Below are 19,952 nucleotides of genomic sequence, written 5' to 3'. Positions count from 1 at the left end.
AGAGCTGCCCATTAGCTGCCCGATGGCCGGAGGGGTCCTTGGGCTGCAGGGTGGTCACCCTGTGTCCGTGGCAATGGCCACAGGTGGGAAGGGGCTGTGGTGTTTACGGGGCCTTGGTGGCCTCCGAGAGCCTATCCTCACATACAAGAGGGGGCCATGGTGGCACCTACCACTGGACAAGGGCCCAGGGACCAAGGGGATAGCAGACCCTCTCTCCCCCTCCAGGCCTCCTCTGCACCTCGGCCCTCCGTCAGTACCCCAGACATGGCTCATCTGGGGTGCAGTCCCTGAGCCCCTGTGTCACCAAGTCTCTGTCCCCGTCTGGTGTTGAGCCCCAGGATCCCAGGAAGGCACCTCAAAAGCCCTGGCTGTGGGACCAGCAGCCCTGAGTTCACTCCATCCCAGGGTCACCACAGGCTCCTGCCTCGCACCCCTGGAGAAAATGGCCTTATTACAGCCCAGGGACACAGATAGGAGACCCAGTGAAGCCAGCATCACAAAACCTGGCTCCTCACTTCCCGAAGCCTGCCCAGCTTCTCGGGACCCTGCTCCTCTGTTCCCCTAGGTGAGGTGTGCCTGGCCCTGGGTGAGGTGTGTTCGGCCCTGGGTGTTCAGTGAGCTTCCACAGCTAGCTCCCACCAAACGCCGCCCAGGAGCCTGCAGCTGGAGAAGGGTGTCCGGCAGCTGGGGTGGGCTCCAGGCAGCTGGACGGGAGTGAGGTGCTGCATAGTTAGAGAGAAGGAACCGGCCCCGGCCAAGGCTTTATTTCATGCTGGGACCAGCGAGACCTCACAGACGCCTTTGTTGTTCACCGGGTGGACGTCCGATCCCGCCTCCTCCCACGCGCTCATCCTGACCCCGCAGAGCAAAGACCTAGAAACCAGGATCACTTTCTGAGGCTAAAAATCCACAGCTCCTGTAGGGCCCAGACCCCAGCCGGGCTCGGCCTCTTGGTCACACTGTCTGCTGCTTCGTCTGTGCGGGTCTCACGCCACCTGCCGGGAGCTCCGGGCGGTCCTTTCGGGTGAGGCTGGGGTCCAAGCTCAGGAGGCCGAAGCTTCCCCTTGTTTTCTGTGGCCGAGGGTCATCCCACCTCGAAACACGGCCTGAGGGCTCCTTCTCCCAGGAAGTTTCTGGGCAGCAGGACAAGCGAGGTTGGCCTGGGTCCTGTGCTCACATGGCGTACGCCGCCCAGTAGATGACATTGACGGCTGCGAACGCCGCGGGGAACACGGCGCGGGCGTAAATATCGATGGTGTCTGCGTCGATGGGCCTGAGCCGGGCGCGAATGCCCCCCTGGCCTCCGGAGCGGGCTGCCCCCTCCTTCTTGGTCTCCCCCGTCTCCACCCCCACCGACCTGTAGGAGCCCATCAGGTTCCCTGGGACGCGGCGCTGCCGGCGGGAGATGGCCAGCTCCTGTGTGACGCCGGCGGCAGAGAGGGAGAAGAGGACGATTGCGTTCCTCACATCCATCTGCACAGGGCCAGTGGGGGAGACAGGGCTGAGTGCTGGGGTGTAGCTCCCAGGCCCTGGACCACAGGTACTCCCAAACGGGGCCCCAGCCCCCCACACTCAGGGAGCGCAGCAGGGACCTGCAGTGGGCGGGGGCAGCTGAGGGGTCCTGGTCGGGGCCCCCAATAGCACTGTCTCTGGCTCAGCCCCAGGCCTCACCTCTGCCCTGGGCCTGGAGACCTTGACCTTGGCCTTCTGCTTCTGCTTCTTCCTGTAGTCCGCGTTGAAGTGCGCGAAGGCATACTCCACCAGAGCGGCAAACACAAAGACGTAGCAAATCCAGAAGTAAACATCCAGGGCCTTGATAGCCGACGCCCGCGGCAGGGACGAGCGGGCACTGACCATGAGTGTGGTCATCGTCAGTACCGTGGTGATGCCTGTGGGCGCAGGGGGTGCATCACTGTAGCCCTGCCCTCACACCGCCCGGCCCAGCCTCGGCGCCTGTGACCCACATCCCCATGCCCACCCCAGGGAGCAGGTACTGCTCCCCTGACTTGGCCTGGTCTGGCTGGTCATTGCCCCAGAACAGTTGGCAGGGTCCGGAGGCCAATGCTGGGCCCCCAGCCAAGGGGTAGGGAGTCCTGCTCCCAGGTGCCCCTTCCAGCTCCCTTGGAGCAGCAGTGAAGCCCCATACCTAGAGACACCCTGGCGGGCACTGCTGCCTGACTGATCCAGAAGGAGACCCAGGACATGGCGACCAGCAGGACGGAGGGCATGTAGGACTGGATGATGTAGACGCCTCGGTTCCTCCGCAGGTGGAAGTGCAGGCTGAGCCGCGGGAACTGGCCGGCTGCGGGGACAGCCACCATCAGCCCCACCGTCCCTGCCCAGCCCAGTCCACCGCGGGACTCTAGGGAATCAGGCTTTGGCAGCTACAGGACCCACAGCCAGTCTCAGAAGAGAGACTGAGACCCTGCTCTACCCACCAACCACACGGCCGGAAGTGTCAGGGGACTCGGCCCTAGGTACAGCCACAGGACAGGCCGGTCCTGAGCAGAGTCACCCAGAGGAGAGGGAGAGAGGCTGATGCTGCTGGCCTCACATTTGCCAGACTGGCCCTGAGGGACCCTCGCAGCCAATGGGGAGGGTCACCCCTTTCTCTCCTAAGGCTCCTGCAGGCACAGACAGGCTCTGGAAGGAGCCAGCACCGGACTCACCAGCTCCAGATGATAGGCGGGTGGAGGGGAGAAAGGGAGTGGGGCTGGGAGAAGCTTGGCCCCTGAGCCCTGCAGACCCCAGGCTAAAAGAGCTCCCCACGCCTCAGGTTCCCTGTAAACCTGGAATGCTGGGAAGAGAGAAAGCACCGAGGATGAAGATGGGAAGGCCTGACTCAGCCCACCCAGTGGCAGGCCCAGAGGCCCCGGCCCAGGTGCAGCCAGCGCCAAGGAGCAGGTTCCTAAGGCAGCAGTGTCCCAGCTGCATCCCGGAGGCCCTGGGGGCCTGTGCGTGGCTCGGCTACAAAGTGTGAAAACCCCAGGCAGGTGCATGGGCAGGGGTGGCAGGTGCTTGTGGAGGGCGGGGGCCCTGGAGGCCTACACGTGGCTCAGCTACAAAGCATGAAAACCCCAGGCAGGTGTATGGGGAGGGGTGGCAGGTGCTTGTGGAGGGGCAGGGGCCTGGGGGGCCTGCGCATGGCTCGGCTACAAAGCATAAAAACCGTAGGCAGGTGCACGGGGAGGGGTGGCAGGTGCTTGTGGAGGGCGGGGGCCCCACCGGACTTGAAGTTCATTAGCTCCGTGGTGAAGCGGTAGCTGGTGATGGTGAACTGCGCCAGTTGCAGCTTGTCCAGCCCGTGGATGTGCTCCTGGCTCTCGGACCAGTAGTAGACGATGTCCTCAGATGAGTAACCATCTGCAGGAAAAGCACATAGGTGGGCAGCAGAGCCTGGCCCTGGCCCTGGGAGCCCTGGCAGGAGGGCTCCGTCCACACAGAAAGCCTTCGGGGGCTGACGCCATTGTGTCGGGACCCAGCAGGACCCCAGCCAGGAGCAAGGAGGCCCTCGGCTCTGAGACCACATCTGGCTCCTCCGGGCAGGTGGATGGGACATAGGTGGGGTCACCATTGCCAGGTGACACACAGGGGCTGCTGGGCTGGCTCAATGGTACCAACTCACACCACGTCTGGGCTCCACTGCCAGGCTCCCCAGGCAGGCAGTGACCCACCAGCCAGGCTCCCCAGGCAGGGCACTGACCCACCGGCCCGGCTCCCCAGGCCTTCTGGCCCCTTCTCCTCCTGCCCAGGCTTCTGGCTCATGGGGAAGCTGATTTGGTGCTTCCCTGCACCCTGAGCAGGGCCAGGCTGAGCCTCTGTCCCCTGCTGGAGAAGCCAGCATGCCCCTCTCCAAGCCGAGAGAAGCCCCCGCCCACCTCGAATGTCCACTCACAGCTCTCCAGGTCCAGCATGCACTCCTGCTCGTCCATGGGGTACTTGGCCAGGTCCATGTCGCAGGCCACAGTGGAGGTGATTCTGCCAGGACAAGCAGGTCGGTGAGGCCTCGGGGTAAGCCCAGCACTCCAAGGAGCCTGGCAATTCCCCTGCAGAGACAGCCCCTGAGCACTGGGGCTGCCTGGAGCCCCAGCTACATCCCAGGCTTTGCTAGCTGCCCAGAATCTGGATAAACCTGAAAACTATGCTCAATGTCACAGACGTTTGCGAGTCTTCCTTTAGGACTATCAAGAACTGGCACAGGGGCCTGAGCACCCAGACCCTGGCCCAAGTGACTGGGGGCCACATGGGAATAGGCCCAGAGCTGCCACGCACTTGATTTTCTAGGAGAGGTCAGATATTTAAATTCTTGTGTAAAATATCCTAATTTTTTTATTTGTCTTTGAGACAGGGTCTCACTCTGTCACCTAAGGTGGAGTGCAGTGGTGTAATCTCGATTCACTACAGCCTCGACAACCTGGGCTCACTCCCACCTCAGCCTCCCAAGTAACTGAGACCACAGGTGCACACCACCAAGCCCAGCTAATATTTTTTATTACTTTTGTAGAGGCACGATGCTCTTTCTGTTGCCCAAGCTGGTCTCCAACTCCCGGGCTCAAGAGATCCTCCCACCTCAGCCTCCAAAAAGTGCTGGGATTACATGCATGAACCACTGCACCTGGCTGCCTTTTGATTTTTCAAATGTTGTGAACTAATTCCATTTTTAAGAGGCATGTGTCTGAAAACAGGCTGTCAAACGAATCCGCGCGCACATGTTCATAGCAGCGTATTCACATTCGCCAGTGCTGGAAGCCACCCAAGCACTCTTGGTAGACGGATGGGAGGCAGGTGCGGCGCGTCCCTGCAGTGGGCATCACCTGGCCGTGAAGGGGAAGGCACCCCGACCCCAGCTTCAGCAGGGATGAACCCTAAGGACAAAAAGCTGGGAACGAAGTCGGAGTCACAGAGGGTCCCACACACAGCGTGCGATTTCTTTTCGATGAGCTTTCTGTCTCTGGGCAGATCTACAGAGACTGAGCACAAACCCGTGGCCACTGGGGCCCCGCAGGGCGGTGCAGGGAGGACCTGCTCCGAGGCTGCGTCTCCTTCTGGGGTCCTGACATGCTTTGGGCTAGACAGAGGTGGGTCGCACTACGTGGCAAATCTGCCAGATGCCACCGAATTGTTCACTTTAAAAAGGTTAATTTCATGTTATGTGAATTCCACCTCATTTTCAAAACCAAAAGGCACTGCGCTGGCCAAAAAGCCACATCTGCCGGCTTCCTGTCGGCGACCTTGGAGCGGCTGTTCCCCAGCAGCTGCGGGGGATAAAAATAACTGTGCAGCTTCGGCCCCCACCCCCAACTCCCAGCAGCAGAAGCCGCTCGAGCCTTCCAGAGCCTCGCAGCATCTGGGCGCTGTCGCGGCACCTGGGCCGGTGTGGTGCCCGCTCACCGGATGCTGTACAGGATCACGCCGTCGGGCTGCAGCCGGATGAGCTTGTTCTCCACCGTCACATCGTGGAACCAAGCAGACTTGGCATTCACGATGAAGGTGTCCGGCAGCCAGAGCTTGTCCACGAAGCGGCTGTCCAGGCCCAGGGTCTCATTGGTGTGGTTGTAGGACAGCCTGCTGTCCCGCCAGCTCTGGTGCAGGAACACTGTCATGGTGTACTCCTGTGGAGGAGGGGGAGCCGGGGGTCAGCTCGCTCCTCCCCCAGGGATGTGCAGCCCAGGACAGAGGCTGTGGGTACCCACCGTGCCCGGGGCACCTACCATGTTGGCCTCTGAGATGTGGTCGATGCTGGCCACCTCCAGGGCGAGGGCCACATTCACGGGGGGACCTTCAAGGAAGAGGCAGAACTCAGGAGGGCAGAGGCTGGCCCAGCGCGGCAGCCAGGATAGGACCCGTCCAGGGTCCCAGTCACACGCAGTCGGCCGTCACAGCCCTGGAAGTTGCACCTCCCTGGCAGTCTCTGTGGGGGCCTGGCTCTGACAGAGCCTCCTGGGATAGCCAGCCTCCCTTGCCCAGAGCCCAGTGGGCCACACACCCACAGCCTCGCCCGGCTACCATGGCTCCTGTCGGCCTGGATGACCCCTCACCTCCGATGCCCGGCCGGAAGTTTCGGGCGTAGCCAGCTATCAGCCCATCCAGGTTGGGGAGCCAGGAGATTTCCAGATTGGAGCCCACATAGTCGCCGATGTCATTCATTGCTCTGGGGATGCAAGGCCACTGGTCAGATGGGCCAGGACTTAACTGCATTCCAGCGAGCCCGGGTCCCTTCTGGGGACGCGACACTGTTCTGGGCACCTGTTTTGGGCCAGGGCGCAAGGGTCCTGCTGTGGGAGCCCTGGCAGGCGGGGGCCTGGCCAGTCCCTGAGGCTCTGGCTGGCCAGAAGGACGCCAGGAAGGTCCTCAGACTCTTCCACCGGCCCTGACTCGGCTTCCTCCTCCCACCTCAGCGTGCACTCTGCCCTCCTGGGTTTGAGGGAGGTGGCCTGGCGTGGGCTGAGCTCCCAGGATAACAGCCTCCCTGACTCCCTCCTCTGCCAGCCCTCGGAGGCTGGTCTCAGGGTCTCCACCACCGGGGTCCCTCACTGAAGATGCCTCCCTGTCAGCTTCTGAGGGCAAAGTGGTAGGTGGTATGGAGAAGGGGAATGTGAGGAGGAGGCAAGGAGTAGGGACAGGAAGTGGACAGAGCCCCAAAACCAGGGCGCACAGCCTCCTGCTCTGTCTCCTCCCAGGAGGGCCCAGGGTGGGACCCAGGTCCCCAAGCGCCATGTGCCCCTGGGGTTTAGCTCAACCTTGGAGCAGCTCAGGACCCGGGGGTGCCCACGCTTGAGAGAGGCATCCCCTCCCCATGCACACCATGCTGCCAGAGCCAGGAGCACCCCAGCACCCCCGGCCCCATCTGCTCGCCTGCACTGGGTTCAACAGTGGCCCCCAAAGTGCACATCTACCAGAGCCTCGGAACATGAGCTTATGTGGCAGTAAGATCTCGGCAGCTGTAGCTAGTTAAGATGAGGCCACACTGGATTGGGTGGGCCCTAGACCCAAGCACCACTGTCCTGAGAAGAGAAGAAGGAAGCAACTGTGGAGGCAGAAATTGGGGTGAGGTGTCCACAGGCCAAGGAAGACCGAGGTTTCTGCCACCGCCGGAGCTGGAGACCGGCCGGGAACAGAGCTTCCCTCAGAGCCTCCAGGGAACCAGCCCCACCCACACCGTGATTTCCAGCTTCTGGCCTCCTGAGCGTCCATTGTTTGGAGCTGTCCAGTTTGTGACGATGGTCACACCTGTCCTCCTGCACACAGGGCGGGGATTGGTCCTGGCGTGGGGCCTTGAGAATAACCCCCCTGAATCCTCAGAATCACTTCTACCCAAGCCGGTGGAGTGGCTTCAGGCATGGCCTCTGGCTCACCAAGCCCCTGAGCCTGGCCTGAACCCTCCCGGAGAGGTGAGGGGTAGAGACCTGAGTCAGCGGCCTCCTGCTCCCCAGCAAGCCCAGTTTGGACACAGCCTCGAGCAGACGCCCCATGCTGGGCCACTCCACCAGGCCAGCAAGCGACGAGCACAGCCCTGGCTTCCTCCACACCTGACTCCCCAGGACCCTTCTGACTGCGCCTCCTGCCACAGCCCTTGGCCTTCTGCTCCCTCAGAGGCTGTGACCCAGGCTCGGGGCACCCCTCTGCACTGCCTGTCAGGCACAGCCAAGCTGAGGCTGGGCCACCAGCCCCACCCTGAGCAGCCCCTTCCCCAGCATCCCATGAAGGCCACCTGCAGCCCACTCTCCTTGTCTCTCCAGCTCCAGCTCCAGCCCCCTTGAGTCCTGGGATTCCGAAGGGAGAGGCAAGGGGTGGGGCCCAGGGGTCCGGGGCTTCAGGCTCAGTCCGGCCCACAGTGCTGCGTGAGCAGATCCAAATGTTAAACCCGCAGTTCTGTAGAAGCACAAGGGCGCAGGGAGGTGGACACTCCCCCTGCCTCTCCCCAAGTCTTGCCTTGACCCTGCTAGGTACACTTTATCCTCAGGAGCATCCTGGGGCCCCTGAGGACCACCGGGGTTTGGGAGACAGCAGGCGGGGCTCAGGCCCTCTCTCCATCGGAACCACGTTTCTTCTTGTTTCACACACTGGCCTTCAGCAGATTTTGACTTTGAACCAAACGCTCCTCACCTAACGAGATTTTGCCAACCCCGATCTGTCCCGGACGACCACGGTGGCCCAACTCTGGCAAGAGGAGCAACCCAAAGGCAGCGTCCAGGGCTGCTGTCCGTCCAGACCCATGACACCACGCCCACTGGACCCCCAGGAGTGGCCCTCGCAGGGCTACAGGGGGCAGGCACTTTGGTGACCAACGATAAGATGAAATCAAATTAAGTCCTGGCCTGAGTAAAGCACAATTAAAAATGCAAATGGAAGTCGCCCTGAAGGTCAGACACAAAGGGATCTGAGTGAGGCTTTATTTTTGGACCAGCCCAGCTGCCATCTAGCCTGCCTGGAACGAGGCCATAGGAGACACCGTCCTTCCTGGGCCACGTCTCTTGCCCATCTTGGGGTGGTGGCATGTGTGGGGGTGCACAAAGGCAAGGTCAGGGGCAGCCCTGCCATGAAGCTCACCTGGAGGCGCCTTTGCCATCCCCTGGGTGCGAGAAGGAAGCAGGCTCCCACCCCCACACCATTTCTCACCTAGGAGAGTGGCCGGTTGCTTTCCCACTGTGAACAGATGGGAAGGGCCAGCGTGCAGAGGGCAGTGTGCTTAATGCCAGACTCTGGGGTCTGGAGGGCCCCCACGTCCTCAGTTCAGGATGTACAGGGCAGGCAGAGCTAGTGGGGTTGGGGGCACATGCCCTGCTCCTGGGGGCTTGGCATGGGGTTGGGACGTCTGGACTCTGGTGAGTCGTGGAGATCTCGGAAGAGGGCTGCTGCCTCACCTGGTGGCCCTGGGGCCCAGTGGTGGCTTGGGCTTGGAGTTTCCTTTGGGTAGATGAACAGAGAGGCCCAGGGCCCTACACTGAGCTCCAAGTCCACACTCGGATTTAGGACTCCAAACTCAGGGGACAGAGTGGGTGCCATGAACACATGGCAGCTTCTCCCTCCAGTTGCTTTCCATGCTCGCCTGGCCTCCTGCCCTCCTGGCCCCGCTGAAAAACAAACCCATCCCTGTCACTTGTCTGTGTCCTGGGGACAGACAGGGAAGGTAGGTGTAGCCAGGATTCTCCCCCTCCAGGCTCCTCCATGGTGCACACCCAGCCCACAGATCCCACAGCTCTGCTTTTAGAGCAGCACAAGCCTCCCAGCTTCACAGTTACCAAGGCAAAGAAGAGCCCCGCCACCAGCGCACCGCGAGCTGGCATGGCAGGAGCCGCCGCACTGCTTCTCCAGGGAGACAGAGGTGCCGCCAGCCTGGGGGCCACCCACACGGGCATGCAGGCGGCAAGCTCGATGCCTGCTGCATGCACGGGTCTTCAGACTCTGGCCCGACCCACAGCCGCCACGCAGGATGCTCCCTTCTTATGGCACCCAGCCTTTCCCACCAGGAACTGCTGCCATGGGGACCTGGGGTGATGGCTGGAATGGGTCCCATGACCTCCAACACTGCTCCAGACAAGGACCCCGAGACTCAGGGAAGGGAAAGCAGCTGTCCTGGGTTCTGGAGTGGATGGGCACAGACACGGATGGGAGGAGAGGCCTGCATGGACAGCACCCTGCTAAGTCTGAAGGTGGCCCCAGGGCTGAGCTGGCAAGTGCTTCCACCCTGGGGGGACCCCCCCGCAGGCCTGCTCCTAGACATCAAGAGGAGCAGGTCGAGCCGGCACATATGTGTGGACAGGATGGCCTCAAAGGAGAGGCTGTAGTGTGCAGCCAGGTGGGAGCTGTTTTTACCCAGAGAGTGAGATGGGAGCTTGGAGAAGCATGCGCCTCCCACCACACCTCCCACCACGCAAAATGTGCCACCCAATGGCACCCCTCTCCAGGGAATGCAATGACCACAGGCCCAGAGGCCGCTCTCCTGGCTGGGCCATGGCCTTCTAGTTTTTCTGCCCCGGGAAACAGGCACAGAATCCCTTCCCCAACAGCCCAGGAGCCAGATGCAGGCCACGATTAACCATCTTCAGATTTTAGAAAACGGAGATGGTTCACCCAGGGGCTGGGGCTGGGGGCAGCCTGGAGAATTTCCCGGCAGGAAATATATATAAATAGGCCCCAACGCAGGATTAATAAAGGTGAGAGGAGCCTCACGTCTGTGCAGGACAGGACTTGCCCCCAAATGAGCTCTGGTGTTAACCCTGGGCTAAAACTTCCGGGTTTCAGAGCCGTCTGGAGTTCAGCCTCTTGGCTAAGTGGCTGTGGGCCTGGGCTGGCAGCTGGCCCCATGCCTCCAGCACAGCATCTACGATTGTGCCCCAATGCTCTGCCCTTCCTCTCACCTTGAAGGAGGGAAAGGACAAGTGGGGAAAGGCTCACTGGGATTGAGGGAAGAACAAAGCTCTTCCCAGGACAGGGGCTGCTTAGAGCCGGGCAGTGCTGGCCCGGAGGTCTCCTGACGGGCACATGGCCTCCTGGGCTCTGTCCCCTGCACCTCCAACAGGAAAACCCCAAACCTCGTCCAGGGCTGGGTGCCGCCACCTCTGCTGAGGCCACCACTACCTCCACATCTTCAGCGCCTCTGATCCTGAATGCTGGGGGATGGGTTTTTGCTGTTTCTTCTGAAGTCTTTGAGATGATTTTCAAAGACACCCCTAAATGTCCTCCGGTGAGTGGCTCCTAGGGAAGGTGGCCATGCCCAGTGGTGCGGCCAAGTTGCCCTGGTGGCCGGGGAGCCCGTTTCAGATCCCCAGAGAGGAGGGAAGTGGGGGGATCTGTAAGCCAGAGGGGCCCCCAGCCCTGAGAAGCCTTCTTCTCAGCCTCTTCCTTCTCTGGGGAGCCCCCCCCCAATATAGTTAAGAAATTCACCATCTCTTTTCTGCTGCCAGGGGCGCCTGGCCGCCGTCCACCTGCACATTCTCAGGAGTTCTGGCTACACCATTTGAAACGGGCTCCGAAAGGGCCCCCCCGGAGGCCGGGCCCACCCTCCGCAGCAACCCAGCCCGTCCGGACCGGTCGGCTGGGGAAGCTCATTCGGGTAACGGAAAGCGCCTCCCGCCGAGGTCCCGGGTCCCTCCTCCCTCCTGCCTGCGGTCCGCGGCGGGACCCCCGAGTGCCGGGGACCAGGGACCCTCACCGCGCGGCGGAGCCGTAGGAACCGGGGGGGGGGGGGCTCGGACGCCCTCGCCTCACTCGGGGCGCCGGTTCAGCACCGGACGGCGGACAGCACCGGGCGGGGGCGCGGTAGCCGCGTCCCGGGCCAAGGGCAGCGTCGCGCGAGTTCGCCGCGGGCGCCCGAGGGCGAGACCCGGGGGAGGAAGGACGCGGGGGAGGAGGGAGGACGCGGGGCTCGCAGACTCGGGGTCCGGGGCGCGGGTTGGCGCGGTCGCTCTCTCAGCCGCCCTCTCGGGTAGAAGCGGGACCCCCCATCCCCCGACTCCCCTCGACCCCCCCCCGACACCCCGGACCCCCGGACCCCGCCGGCTCACCGGGTGCCGCGGAGCAGCTGCGCGCAGAGCAGCAGGAGTGGGACCAGCAGCCGGGCGGGCGCGTCCATGGCCGCGGCGGGCTCGCGGGACGGGGTCCGCGCAAACTTGGCTCGCGGCGGCGGCACAGGCTGGCGGGAGAAGGGCGAGCGCGGCGCGAGCGCGAGGGGGCGGATGGAGCGCGGAGCCCGCCCCGAACCCGCCCTGAGCCCGCCCCGAGCCCGCCCCAGCCCGCGGCTGCCCTCCCCCTTTCCCTCCCCTTTCCCTCCCCCTTCCCTCCCCCCTTTCCCTCCCCCTTTCCCTCCCCCTTCCCTTCCCCTTTTCCTCCCCTCCCCTCCCCGCGCCCCCACCCGCCTCTCCGCCAGCAGAGCCCCCCACCTCGCGGGCAGCGCCCCCGGGCCAGGGCCGGACACTCCGGACCCCCGACCGCTGCCCTCCCGCCGCAGATGCGCCCTCCTCCTGTCCACGTGGGAGGCGACCCGGGTGCAAGCCCCCGTGGACACCGCGGCCGAATTTCGTCCGGAGGCGGTGTGTGGGATCGCACGTCCGCGTGGCGGGTTTTGGCAGTGCCGGGGGTTTGGTTGTTGGGGGGAATGGGGGGTGGGGACCGGTCCCTGCGTGGGCGGGGGAGACAGAGAGAGACCGTCACCTGCCGCTCCTTTCCAAACTCTCCTGCCCTCGCGGACAACGCGACTTTGGGAGCAGTCCTGGTCCTGGTGACGCTGGATGGGGCGGGTGGGGAGGAAAAGCGGGTGGCCGCTGTCCCGCAGGCCGCAGTTCTGGCTGCACCGCCCCCTGCCCCCTCCCCTCGGGGCCCCAGGTCCGCCCTCCGCACCCCCAGGATTTGAGCAAGCAGAGGCCTCACTGTCTCCTGCCTTCACTCCTTTGAACGTGAAGCTGTGCTGCCGTTCTCCGAAGAAGCTGCTCACAAACTTTAACGTCGCTGTGTCGTGTATTCACTCCTGGGCTCGTGACGTCGCTGACCCACAGTGTGACCCCCTCGGAAAACACTTGAAAATGGTGAAGCTGTCCTATGGCTGAGAGCTTCTGGATGAAGGGCCACGCCACAGGCGCAGAGGACAGATGGAGGCAAGTCCAGAGACCGACCTGCTGCGGACTCCGGCCCAATCCCTCCTGCGGGAAACCAAAGAATCAGGCTGGGCCCAGCTTGCTTTCTCAAATCGGGGACGGGGCCCCAAAAACCCTCAGCAGGTCTCAGCTCCAAGGCCCCCTTCCTGGCTGCTCACCGGCCCCTCCCGAAGGGGGGTCCTTTGGTTGCAGAAGCACTGGCCCCACCTCCCCCGTACGCCCGGGGTTCCCATCCCAGCCTGTGCTCTGCACCCGTGTCTCTGGGCATCCGCAACCTGGCTCCCACGTGCCCCTGGGTGCCCAAAGCCGGGCATGCCCCGGGTGAGAGGCATTATTATTTTTATTCCTCTCCCTCCAGAACAGGGGTCTTGTCTGTCTTCTCCTTGGTGGTGTCTTGGACGCAGTAGGTGCTCAACGAATGCAGGAAGTGCAGGCCCGAATCTGCAAAGTCCACGAACCCGCTGTGGCCAGCACCTCCGCCGCTGCCTCGGGACAGTGCCCGGCCCTCCCTGTCTTTCATTCCTGAGCTTTGGAACCAAGCAGTGAGGGTGCTTCACGGTCACTTCCTGTCAATGTCTGAGACCTTATCTGAGGATGCCTTGAGGCGGATCTCCTCTGAGAAGTGTTGACCTTGACTCCCTCAACCCAGCTCATTCAAGATGACTCAGACCCCACCGCCGTCTACTTCACGCTCCTCTTTTATCTTCGGCATCACATTAACATTTCATTTTCTTTCTTTCTTTTTTTTAAGAGACAGGGTCTTCCTCTGTTGCCCAGGCTGGAGTGCAATGGCATGATCTCAGCTCACTGTAGCCTCCACCTCCTGGGTTCAAGGGATCCTTCCACCTCAGCTTCTGGAGGTGCTGGGGCCACAGATGCACGTCACTACACCCAAGAAATTTTCTGTTTTCTGTAGAGATGGGATCTCACTGTGTTTCCCAGCCTGGTCTCAAACTCCCAGCCTCAAGGGATCCTTCTCCTTGGCCTCCCAAAGTTCTGGGATTGCAGGCGTGAGCCTCTGCGCCCGGTCTTTTAACTGGTGTTTCAGTTTGGATCTGAAGAACGGGGATTTTCATAATTTCTTATTCAAGGTTTTTGAGAATTCGTTTGTTGACATTTCCAAAGTTCCGTCCCATTCTGATGTGTATAAGCAGTCAGCCTCCTTATCCCCATCCTCCACCCAGAGGAGCTCCGACCACCCAAGAACCAGGAACACTAGCCGGGGAGCAGCCCCGCCCAGGGGTCAGGAGCAGGGGCCTTCGTGGCCGGCACCTGGTGGAGGAGACCCTGGGACAGGGAGTTTCCATGCCTGTGAGATGGAAGCAGCTCACTCCTCTGCCCCTTTTTGGAATCTGGGAAGAGCTGCAGGAGTTGGAGGTCTGGGTGCCAGTCCCAGCTCTGCTCCAAACTGGCAGGCAACCTTAGGGAATTATTTCCCAGCTTTGTTTTCTTCTATTACAAAATGACGGGGTGAGAGTCGCAACTGGGTTCCTCAGTGTCAGAAGTGCAGGACGCTGAACTCTGTTAGAAAGATTCTTGGGTCGTCTTGTTTGATGATGAGCATCCCCCTTGCAGAGGTGTGGGCTGCCCGCTCTCTGGGGAATATGGAGGTTATGCCCCCCACATCCTGTTCTTCGGGAGAACCCACCCTCCGAGTGAGACTTTGATGAGGCTTTCAGAACTAGCAGCAAGGAGGATCTCTCCATCAGTGGAAGTCTCCCCATTTGAGATGGGGTCCGTGCTCCTCACCCCCTTGTCTTGGCACCACTGAGAGTGCAAAGTGGAGGGTCTGTCAGCTCAGACTTCACACCCAGAGCCCTCAGCCCCTACACACCCAGTATTCCTTCACAGCCACTCTCCCTGCTTACTGGAACACCACGTGAAACTGCCTCTCCATTGGAAGGATCTGTCCAGAGCCCTTTGAGTGGGTGCTTAGGGCAAGAGCTGCTGCCTGTTTCTTCTGCTCAGCTCAGGGAGGCGTTATACTCTCCCCACATGGCACGGAGCAGAATGGGAGCACTTGGCTCTTGAAGGAATGAACGTCCTGCCTCTTAGCCCCTGGGAGTCTCTGCCTTGGTTCTTCCCTGGGCAGTGATGTCCCACAGGGCACACAGAAAGCCACATGAGTGTGGTCTGCGGGTTGAGGTGGACATTCAGGTGCCAGCCTGCAGCCCACTTACACCGTTTCTTCTGGACTGACACCTTGCTGGATGCTGGGATGCCCACAGCATAGGGGAGGGACAGCATCGAGTCCGAGGCGTGGGCGGGGAGCTGGCCCCTGTCCACTGCTGCAGCTCGGCAGCAGCAGGACGGCCCTGGGAGGTGGAGGTGACTCACCGGGATCCATGAGAGAAAACGGCGCTCGCTAAATTTAAACCCCTCTCCTGATGTATTTGTGAGGTTGTTCTGCTACTTTCCTGGGAAAATGCACCAAACAGAGAAAATGGCAGGGACACAGCAGGGAAGAACGTTACCGAGTTTGGATGGCAATTATTAATCCTGTGGTTTTTAGATGGACTCCGTTCATTTGGATAAGCAGAGAAAACTTGGCAGAAATGACCAAATGCAAAATACATGTAGCAGCCTGAGATGGGCCGTGGCCTGCCACAAAGGCTGTGGTTCCACCGGAAACCACGCTCAGTGTCGCTGCTGCCTCTAGCCTCCAGGGCCGTGAGAACGGGAGAGCAATCCAGCTCCAGCACTTAGAACGTTTTTTCCATACTTGAGTTAAATAGATATCCAAGAACAATTACTCATTTTTAATGTGGAGAAGTTGGTGTTCTATTCTCGGATTTTATGTTTTTAAAGTGGCAATTTGAATTTTTTCCTGCTGTAGAAAACCTTAGAGACAAAGTAGCATTTCTAACAAAAGGGCTGCGGATCAAGTAACAAACACATCCTACTTTAGATCAAGCCCTATTGAGGCAACAGCATGCAAAGGCCTCAGAGGGGCTGCTGGGGGAAGCAGTATCTGGCTGCCCAACAAATGGACAGAACTCATACGCAGTAGAGATGGGGCTTTGTCATGTTGGCCAGGCTGGTCTCGAACTCCTGACCTCAGGTGATCAGCAGTTCGTCAACAGGACTGTCCGGCAGGAAGGTGGGTTTGCAGCCTCTTCCCATGGCTCCCACGATCCCTCCCATCCTGTGGTGTGGCTTTCCTCCTCACATGTGGTCTGGACCAAGCAACCTGCCGTTGCCATCCATCAAGAGTGATGGGCCGGACACGGCGGCCACGCCTGTGATCCCAGCACTGTGGGAGGCCGAGGCAGGAGGATCAGTTGTCCCCAGGAGTTTGAGATCAGCCTGGGCAACATAGGGAGACCCCAACTCTACAGAAAAAAAGTTAGCCATGTGTGGTGGTACAGGCCTGTGGTCCCAGGTACTCAGTAGGCTGCAGTGGGAGGACCATTTGAGCACAGGAGGTGGAGACCTCGGTGAGCCATGATCGCACCACTGCACTCCAACCTGGGTGACAGAATGAGACCCTGTGTCTAAAAATAAAAATCAAAAGGCAGGTGCAGTGGCTCACACATGTAATCCCAGCACATTGGGAGGCCGAGGCAGGCAGATCATTTGAGGTCAGGAGTTCGAGACCAGCTCGGCCAACATGGTGAAACCCCATTTCTTCTAAAATACAAAAATTAGCCTGGTGTGGTGGTGTGTGCCTGTAACCCCAGCTACTGGGGAAGCTAAGCAGGAGAACTGGGAAGCAGAGATTGCAGTGAGCCGAGATCGCACCACTGCACTCCAGCCTGGGCGACAGAGACCATCTCAAAAAAATAAAACCGGTGATGAGACATCTGAGATTCATTTATAAAAAGCGGCGGTTCAGGTCTCGGGGCACTCTTGCCCCTCCTCACTTTGATGAAGCCAGTGCTATGTTGCTAGCTGAGGTGGGGAGGTTCATGGGCCAGGAACTGAAGGCAGCTGTGAGAGCCAGACCCTACCCCCCACCCTGAGACAGAGGGAACTCACTCCAGCAGCCACCCTGGGATGCTGCCACCGTTGAGCCTGGAGACCGAGGTCCTGGCTGACATCTGACTGCAGCTCTGTGAGAGAGACTGAGCTGGGACGCAGACCTCCCAAGCCCAAGACGACACACTGCTTTCGGCCGCTGTGTGTCACCGTGTGCAGTGGACTTCTCGCAGAGCTGTCCTTCATGCCTGGCTTTCCTCAGAGCCACACTCTGTAGACCCACCACACTGCTGTGTGTGTCGGCGGTGGATTTTTTACTGCTGAGTAATATTGCACTCCACTGCACGCTCACACCTCGGTTTGTTTAACTGCCTACCTGTTGATGGGCGCTGGGCACATATGCCGTTCTGGGCTCTCGTGAGTAAAGCTGCTCTTAACGTTTAAATATGAGTCTGTGTATGGACACATGTTTTCATTTATTTTGAATGAATATGTGTGAGATTACTTGGGTTTAAGGGGACTGTATGTTAAACTTGGTAAGAAACTGCCAATCTGCTTGCTTTCTCTTTCTCTTTCTTTCCTTCCTTCTTTCCTTCTTTCTCTCTCTCTCTCTCTCTCTCTCTCTCTCTCTCTCTCTCTCTCTCTGCTGGGTCTTGCTCTGTTGTCCAGGCTGGAGTGCAGTGACACAATCTCGACTCACTGCAACCTCCGCCTCCTGGGTTCAAGAGAGTCTCCTATCTCAGCCTCCTGAGTAGCTGGGATTACAGGCATGCACCACCTTGCCTGGCTAATTTTGTATTTTTAGTAGAGATAGGGTTTTGCCATGTTGGCCAGGCTGGTCTTGAACTCCTGACCTCAGGTGATCTGCCCCCCTCAGTTTTCCAAAGTACTGGGATTACAGGAGTGAGCCACCATGCCGTATTTTAGGCGGCGTCTCTTGTCGGATGCAGGCTTTGCAAACACTTCCGCCCAGTCTGGGGCCTGTTGACCCATTTTCTCAACAGCATCTTTTGAAGAACCAGAGTTTGCCATCCTGAAAATGCAACCGTGCCACTTCACGGCCATGCCCCACTCTGACTCCCCTTCCCTGTGTGGCGGCCGGGATGCCTTCCCAGGCAAGTAGCCAGTGTCCTCGAGGGCTCCCCTCACCCATCTCCCCCCTCAGGATCTTGTCCATGGTGTCCTGATGTCCCGTCTCTTGGGGGCTGCCGTCTCACATGTTTTGCTGAGTCTCCAATGTTTCAGGTGTAAGGCAAACCTGTCCCTGTTACTCCATCTCCTCCAGAAGTAAACTTACCTTCATTTAAAAAAAAAATTAGGCCGGGTGCAGTGGCTCACACCTGTAATCCCAACACTTTGGGAGGCTGAGGCAGGCAGATCACCTGGGTTCAGGAGTTCGAGACCAGCCTGGCCAACATGATGAAACCTCATCTCCACTAAAAATACAGAAGGAGGTTACCCGTGGCACATGCCTGTGATCCCAGCTACTTAGAAGGCTGAGGCAGGAGAATGGCTTGAAAGGAGGTGGAGGTTGCAGTGAGCCGAGATCGTGCCACTGCACTCCAGCCTGGGCGACAGAGTGAGACTCACTCTCAAAACAAAACAATCTGCTGAGATCAGAGTCACACAGCAGCAGGAACTCGCCTTCACATCGGAAAGCCACTTAGGTCCTCGGCGCTGTGCCCGTCTGGCCTTTTCTCTCAGCGTTGCCAAGTTGCTTTCTTGTCTTCTGGCTTCACGGTTTCTCGCAAGGAGTTTGCTGGCGTCTCTGCTGCACTGTGTGAACATGCGTCCTTACACTCGCTGTTGTGAAGAGGTGTTCTTTCTCCTTGTCATCAGTTTGGTTGCTGAGCGTCTTGGCTTGATTTTCTTGCATTTACTCTGCTGAAGGTCTGTTAAGTTTCTTGGATCTGCAGTTTTATAGGCTTCTTGGAGTTGGGAAGGTTTCCAGCCACTGTGGTGGTGTTTCCACCCATGGGGCCTCGCCAAGGTGTCAAGCCCCTCCTCCCACGAGAACGCCCCGTGTCACTCAGCCCCCTTTCCACCCTCTGTCCTGGCCCAAGCCGTTCTCACTGTCGCTTCCTGTTGCTGGTTCTGAGGGCTGCTTCCCTTTCACCAGGCCCAGCTGATATTTAACCCGTGTTAAACACAGAATTCTAATGAATGTAGTGTGGAGATCAAATTGGCTTTCATTAGCAATTCATGAATTGGGCAGTGTCTCACCTAAAGGTTTAGAAAAGGCGCTCCCAGCCAGGCGAGGTGGCACAAGCCTGTAATCCCAGTGAGCCGAGATGGTGCCATTGCACTCCAGCCTGCACAGTAAGAGTGAAACTGCGTGTCAAAAGAAAAAACAAAACAAGATGCTCACCTGGGCACCGCAGAGCAGCCAGGTTTTGTGAGGAGCTCATGCAGGACGAGGAAACAGCAGAACCGAAAAGCAACTGGTTCATCTCGGGTTTCTCAGGGTGTTCCCCTCCCCGTGTCAGGGTTAAAGCCGGGGGACCTCCTATGTGGCTGCCAGCTTGGCTGTCATGGCTCTCTCCTGGCTTCCCAGAGGGTCAGAGAGCCACCCTCGTTTGGTTTGGGGGACATGGAACTTTTGCATGGCTGACTCTTTTGGTCTGGCCCGTGGGGGCCTAGTCCAGGAGCTCAGTCCAAAACACGGAGCTGCTGTAACGGTGTTCAACTCTAGGTCACGCTGCAGCCCGCCCCTCGTCACCAGCCAGGCAGCCAAGGAGGGTGGGTCAGGTCCTGAGGGAGCCCTGTGGCCTTTGTGGGAGGACCTCTGTGGTGTCTTCCTATACCCTGGGGTGGGGGGCAGAGGGTGCCAGCTCTTCCTCGGGAGGCATGAGTCACCTTCGCAGGCTCTGAGGTTTCAGGAGAATCTGGGCAGCCAAAACGCTCAGGGGCATCCACCCAGATATCCCTGGCCACATGTCAAGGCAGCAGCTCATCTCAACCCAGACCTGGCCTAGACACAGCAAATGGGCCTTGACGGAGAGAGTCACCTTCAAAATTCAGACACCGGAACTCTGCAGTCCCCATCGTGGCTTCCAGCGTTTCCTTCTCTGCTGTGCAGGGGACAAGGGCCTCCGGCTTTCACGCTTAGTTTCAATGGCAGTTTGACCATCTGAAACTTTTCACTATGCCTCTCTAGAGAGTTAATGCAACTTAGTATCAGCTGGACCACCAGACTGTTGTTAATACTGCAGGACTGCCGGGCTGTTGCTAAAATCAGCCAGACCCCAAGACTGTTGTTAATATCAGTGGTCCCCCAGGACTGTTGTTAATATCGGTGGGACCCCAGGACTGTTGTTAATATCGGTGGGACCCCAGGACTGTTGTTAATATCGGTGGGACCCCAGGATTGTTGTTAATATAGGCTGGACTGCCGTGCTGTTCCTGTACACACCCCTGCACCCTCCCGGACACACATCTTTC

General features: G+C 59.6%; 2 protein-coding genes across 6 annotated transcripts; one reads left to right on the top strand and one right to left on the bottom strand.

The window, feature by feature from the left end:
* Positions 1–730: 730 nt before the first annotated feature.
* Positions 731–11,651, bottom strand: GABRD (gamma-aminobutyric acid type A receptor subunit delta). Of its 4 annotated transcripts, none has more exons than XM_078330070.1 (10): positions 11,508–11,651; positions 8,865–9,074; positions 6,039–6,151; positions 5,712–5,779; positions 5,392–5,612; positions 3,896–3,978; positions 3,226–3,363; positions 2,147–2,302; positions 1,672–1,889; positions 731–1,473 (listed from the first exon to the last, which is right to left on the bottom strand). In XM_078330070.1, the coding sequence occupies exons 3-10, from the start codon at positions 6,145–6,147 to the stop codon at positions 1,174–1,176; spliced, it is 1,293 nt and encodes a 430-aa protein (XP_078186196.1). In that variant the 5' UTR covers positions 6,148–6,151; positions 8,865–9,074; positions 11,508–11,651; the 3' UTR covers positions 731–1,173. The 4 variants fall into 4 exon arrangements, with proteins under 4 accessions (XP_078186196.1, XP_035163302.1, XP_078186195.1 ...); XM_035307411.3 differs by lacking the exon at positions 8,865–9,074 and adding an exon at positions 6,856–7,004; XM_078330069.1 differs by lacking the exon at positions 11,508–11,651 and adding an exon at positions 6,856–7,004 and having other exon boundaries at positions 8,865–9,025.
* LOC128932569 (uncharacterized) lies at positions 10,381–15,929 on the top strand. 2 transcript variants are annotated; one of them, XR_008482553.2, is made up of 5 exons: positions 10,381–10,687; positions 10,908–11,056; positions 11,951–12,032; positions 12,402–12,593; positions 12,952–15,929. XR_008482553.2 is itself a non-coding variant. In XM_078330071.1 (3 exons), the coding sequence occupies exons 1-3, from the start codon at positions 10,678–10,680 to the stop codon at positions 12,350–12,352; spliced, it is 561 nt and encodes a 186-aa protein (XP_078186197.1). In that variant the 5' UTR covers positions 10,381–10,677; the 3' UTR covers positions 12,353–12,480. The 2 variants fall into 2 exon arrangements, 1 of the variants encoding a protein (XP_078186197.1); XM_078330071.1 differs by lacking the exon at positions 12,952–15,929 and having other exon boundaries at positions 11,951–12,480.
* The last annotated feature ends 4,023 nt before the right edge of the window (positions 15,930–19,952 follow it).

The sequence above is a fragment of the Callithrix jacchus genome, chromosome 7 (assembly GCF_049354715.1).
Source record: "Callithrix jacchus isolate 240 chromosome 7, calJac240_pri, whole genome shotgun sequence".
NCBI lineage: Eukaryota > Metazoa > Chordata > Mammalia > Primates > Cebidae > Callithrix > Callithrix jacchus.
This window is presented reverse-complemented; position numbering and strand designations above follow the sequence as displayed.

What these genes read in the sequence shown, in the direction of transcription:
- GABRD (XM_035307410.2), bottom strand. Translation starts at nt 11,575, where the DNA reads ATGGACGCGCCCGCCCGGCTGCTGGTCCCACTCCTGCTGCTCTGCGCG. An exon ending in CTTCCGGCCGGGCATCGGAG is followed by an intron (nt 5,780 to 6,038) that starts GTGAGGGGTCAT and finishes TCTTCCTTGAAG; the next exon opens with GTCCCCCCGTGAATGTGGCC. An exon ending in GCCCGCCAGGGTGTCTCTAG is followed by an intron (nt 1,890 to 2,146) that starts GTATGGGGCTTC and finishes CTGCGCCCACAG; the next exon opens with GCATCACCACGGTACTGACG.
- LOC128932569 (XM_078330071.1), top strand. An exon ending in GGCTGGGGAAGCTCATTCGG is followed by an intron (nt 11,057 to 11,950) that starts GTAACGGAAAGC and finishes CTCCCGCCGCAG; the next exon opens with ATGCGCCCTCCTCCTGTCCA.